Genomic DNA, 4,234 nt, shown 5'->3' on the forward strand with positions numbered 1-4,234 from the left:
TTTTTTTTTTTTTTTTTTTTTTTTAATTTTAGTGTGGCTCTCAGAGCCGCACTAATTTTAAAGCATCCACAGCCACCCAGAGCATGTCTATAAATGCTCAATGCTGCTTTCATGAAAGGGAAGTGGAAAAGCACTGGGGTCCCTAACAACATTTAAAGGAATAGGAGCCCTCTAGGCCAACACTAGCTAGATCCTACCCCCACCATGAAAACTGGGTTGTTGCTGGGTAGATGCCAAGCTTGGAAATACCTTGGCTTGATGTGAACTGCCAAATAACCACAGCACCTTTCCCCTCCAATAAGGGCAGCTAGTGAAAAGGCCAGTCTTTGCCTGACGCAATGAACCTAGAGCACAGGATCCTCAGCCACAAGGTAGGTGCTTGGGATGGAGAAGGAGCAGAAGTGATAGTAACCATGTAGGTTAGTTGTTGGCCCTTACCTGCCTGAGTCAAGGTGTACAGCAAATTGCTTGTAAAGAGGGAGCTGGAGGGAGGAATTGGACAGCACCATGGATGTGCAGGTATCTGGAGCACCTCAGTGCAGTATCTCATAGCTCAGGTCATCTGCTCTAGGCAAAAAAAAGGCCTATGGTCACTGGCACCAAGAATTGGCACTTTTTGGAGCCTGGGAGTCATGGTCCAAATGGACCTGTTGGTGCCTTGGGTGGCAGCCTGTACAGTCCAGGTGGTGCTACTTGGCCTGAAAGTCCTGGCCAGGCAAATGCTGCTCTGAATGTTGAGGGACCAGAAATGGCTGGCTAGGATGATGTGGCCCCATATCTGAAGCAGGATGCCCTTTCCTCTAAGTTCACAGCCTGAGCCTTCATTGTACTGCTGCATGGAGGCTGGGGAAATTGGGTGCGTTAATGACACTACCCACTTGCTACTGAGGCAGAGCATCTTTCCCTGAGCACTAGCTTTTGTTTCTAAGCTAGTTCTCCATGCCTCTGATGCCCTAGCATGCTAGTGAGATGGAAAGTATCTTCCTGAACAGGACAAAAATGGGGTTCATACTTTTTTTTTTCTGATGAGGAATGTGAGCTGCTGTGAGAGCAGCTACTGGAGAACCAAATGGGGTCAGGAGGAGGGGGAGTTACCTCCTCCCCTGCTACTTCATCATTCCAGATGTGCCACACACCTGGGGAGAAGAGCTGGTAGGGAATGGAGCAGTGTCAAATGGTGTCTTCCTGGGAGGTGTAGGAGGGGATGGGTGGCTCATGTTCAAACTGCACACAGCAAAATCTCTCCCAGGCCTGCAGGGTTTGCTGTGGATAAAGTTCTGGAGGTTTGCCAGGACCTCCTGTGGCCTCTCTTCTCAAGAAGCCCAGCAACTAATTTCAGTCTCTCTCTCTCTTTTGTGTCTCCTTCCAGGGTTATGAAGGGTCACTGATCAAGCTAACATCAAAACAGGTATCTCCTCTCTACCCCACTCCGACTGTGTTTCCCCAGCTTCTTCTAGGACAGGACTAGACTTGGATGGAGAGGAGAGGGATGGAGGAACAAACTGCCTCTGCTAGGCACTGCAGGGCTAGTGGCTATTCTGCTGCAACTTTAACGCCACTGGGCTTTATACCACAAACTAGCTGTTTGCGTGCTCCTGTCTTCTGCTCACTTCTCATCTTCCCTTCCAGACTCTGGCTCCCATGTTGGGGTGGGGGGTAGTTGCCCAGTGTGCACCAAACATGAATGTGGTGGTGTCCCCTCTGGAGTGGAATGCCAAGTTGCTGAGCTATTAAGCTTTTATTCTGCCCATCGAAGACCATGCTTTTCTATCCTCAAACCAGCTTCCAGTCTAATGTTGGAGATGCATTACCCATAGTGGCTGCTTGATTGGGCTGTGGCAAAGGTAACAATCCTGGTAGTGTTGGGATGGGACCTTGAACAGCATCTGCTGAGCTTGTACTTCCTCTACCTCTGAAATGTGGAACTGCTGCTCTTGTGGGTTGGGGTGTTCCTACTCTTTCTGCTAGAGCTGTTATTTCCAGTGGAAAATGGAAATGGGAGCTGGCATGCTGAATAATGGAAACCCTTTTTTTTCTTCCTCTGGAGCCAGGAGGGTAAGGAGCCCCTATAAAAGCAGCTTTTTCTGTCCCCAGGCATCTCCAAGTGGTGGCCTATGAACACCCTCCCCCTCTCCCCCTACCTCACAGGTGTCAGGAGGTGGGTGCTCAGAGGACATGTCAGCAGGCCAAGTCCTGGCCCCAGTCAGGGAACAGCAAGCTGAGTAAATCTGAGGCAGCTCTCAAATTGCACCTTTTTGTTCTTTCCTCCCAGCCAGTTGGTTTTGTTACCTTTGATAGCCGGGCTGGTGCAGAAGCAGCAAAGAATGCCTTGAACGTAAGTACCTGGCCAGTCGTGTATCCCTAGTGTGTTCATGTATGTTGGATAACCACTTGCAGCAAGTTAAATGAATGTGCTGTGGACAGGCCAAGCAATGGGTTGATGATGACATCCCTGAGCTGTCGAGTAGGATGGGAGGGGAAGGCTCAAGGAAAACTGCTCTCCACAAATCGTATGGAGGGAGAAGAGCTATTTAAACTATAAAGCAATATTGGTTTGAGGATGATAGACCAGGAACATAGTTCTAACGCAGTGGCTGCATGCATCAAGCTAGGAAGGCATGAGAGTGGATCTTCCCGTAGGAAACCAAAACTCCCTAAACCAGCTTGTGTTAAGATGACTGACTTCTGCCACTACCTCTTACTAAGAAGGTCTTTGACTCAAAGCAGGAAGAGGTATCTGGGGCTGCTCCAAAACCAGCTTTGGACTTAAAGTTAACGTGGTTCTATGTGGCTGGGAGCTTCTCTGTGTCTCAGTAGTGAACCTTGGTCCACACCAAGATGGATCAGTGCACTAATACACCAGAGAGGATGAGCACAGCAAATGCCAGCTTGCTGTCCCTGCCTGTTGAAGGGTAAATACCTCCTGTCACCTGGGCCTTTGGCCCTTGCAGCCTGATCAGATTACTTGGGCTGGCTCATAAGTTTAGCTTCTGTTTCAAGTACTAATAGACTAACTTGGGGTATGAGTGAGTGGTGGGGCAAGGGCTTGAGGGGAGTGATGGTGGCTGTTCCTTCGTACAGGGATAATTGAGCAGAGGGCCAAATCTCATTGACTTTCAGTTGCACTCTCAATGCCAAGCCCAAGGAAATTAAGTAGGTGTTGGGCCTCTCACTAACCCAATGTCAAATGGGTCATACAGAACTACAGCAATCCATTTCTGGACAGAATAAGCTATTCACATGAGTGTGCCAGAGCCTTGCTGTTTTAGTGTCTGCCTCAAAGGCATAGAAAAGTTTTTCAGGATGCTAAACTTCAACTCGACTAGTTCCCTCTTATACTGGCATTAAGGTGTCAGAATCCTAGAGAAAATATCTGGTGCAACCCCTTGCTCAAGGCAGAATCCCCAGCCCTGTGTGGGGTGGCTTAGACAAACATCTGCCTGACCTAACTCCCAAATGGCCAAGATTGCACAACCTCTCCAGGGAACCTGGGAGTGCTCAGTCAGGAAGCAAAGGACCAGCTTTAACTTGTGCAGGGTAGGAACAAAATGACAAGTAACTGCTTGCAAAAGCAGGGGACCTGACTTCATGGCCTGAGGCCCCTTCCACTCCTAGGGACATAAGATGTGATGCTGGAGAAAGCTGCTACTCCATAAATCTCTCTGGCCGTGTCCCTACCCCATGTAGTCTGGGGTTTGGTGCTGTCTTGGAGATATTGTGGCTAAGATGACTAACCAAGGTAATCCATGCTGGGAGGCACAGCCCTACTTGTTCTAGCTGCACAGAAGCTACTCTGTCACCCAGCATCACTCTGCTAGGTGAGTCCCCTGCTGTCCAGCCCGTAGACTGACATGCAAGTAACCTACAGCTGTCTGGTCAGGGCAACCTTTGTCAGTGGGTGTAGGTTCAGCTCATGTCAGTGGAAAGTGACCCAAGTAGACTGTCCCCACTTCAGCATAGCCTTATGCCAAGCTAAAGGCCACTTACATATGCCCACTGCTCCAGAGATAAAACTGAGCTTGGCTTGCTTCCAACTCTGTGCTGTTTAACATTTTAGCTATTTAGCTGTCTGAGGAAGGTGCAAACTTTCCAGTGTTGAGGCTGGGTGTCCTGCAGGCATGTTGGAGGCCTGAGATCTGCATTTGCTCTAGTGTTTCCTCAGAAGTGAGACAGCCAGTACACTTGGTGTGTCCCTACAGACCACAGCAGAATGGGACTTGATATTATTGGGGGG

General features: G+C 49.2%; 1 protein-coding gene across 2 annotated transcripts in view; it reads left to right on the top strand.

The window, feature by feature from the left end:
* Positions 1–4,234, top strand: part of RBPMS2 (RNA binding protein with multiple splicing 2) — a 53,419-nt gene that overhangs the window by 23,804 nt on the left and 25,381 nt on the right. For both annotated transcript variants that reach the window (XM_019504552.1, XM_019504553.1), the window contains exons 3-4: positions 1,370–1,408; positions 2,273–2,335. In XM_019504552.1, the coding sequence (XP_019360097.1) occupies positions 1,370–1,408; positions 2,273–2,335 (102 nt within the window). The remainder of the gene's footprint in view (positions 1–1,369; positions 1,409–2,272; positions 2,336–4,234) is intronic.

This window comes from Gavialis gangeticus, unplaced genomic scaffold, assembly GCF_001723915.1.
Source record: "Gavialis gangeticus isolate Ggan-Ray unplaced genomic scaffold, GavGan_comp1, whole genome shotgun sequence".
Taxonomy (NCBI): domain Eukaryota; kingdom Metazoa; phylum Chordata; order Crocodylia; family Gavialidae; genus Gavialis; species Gavialis gangeticus.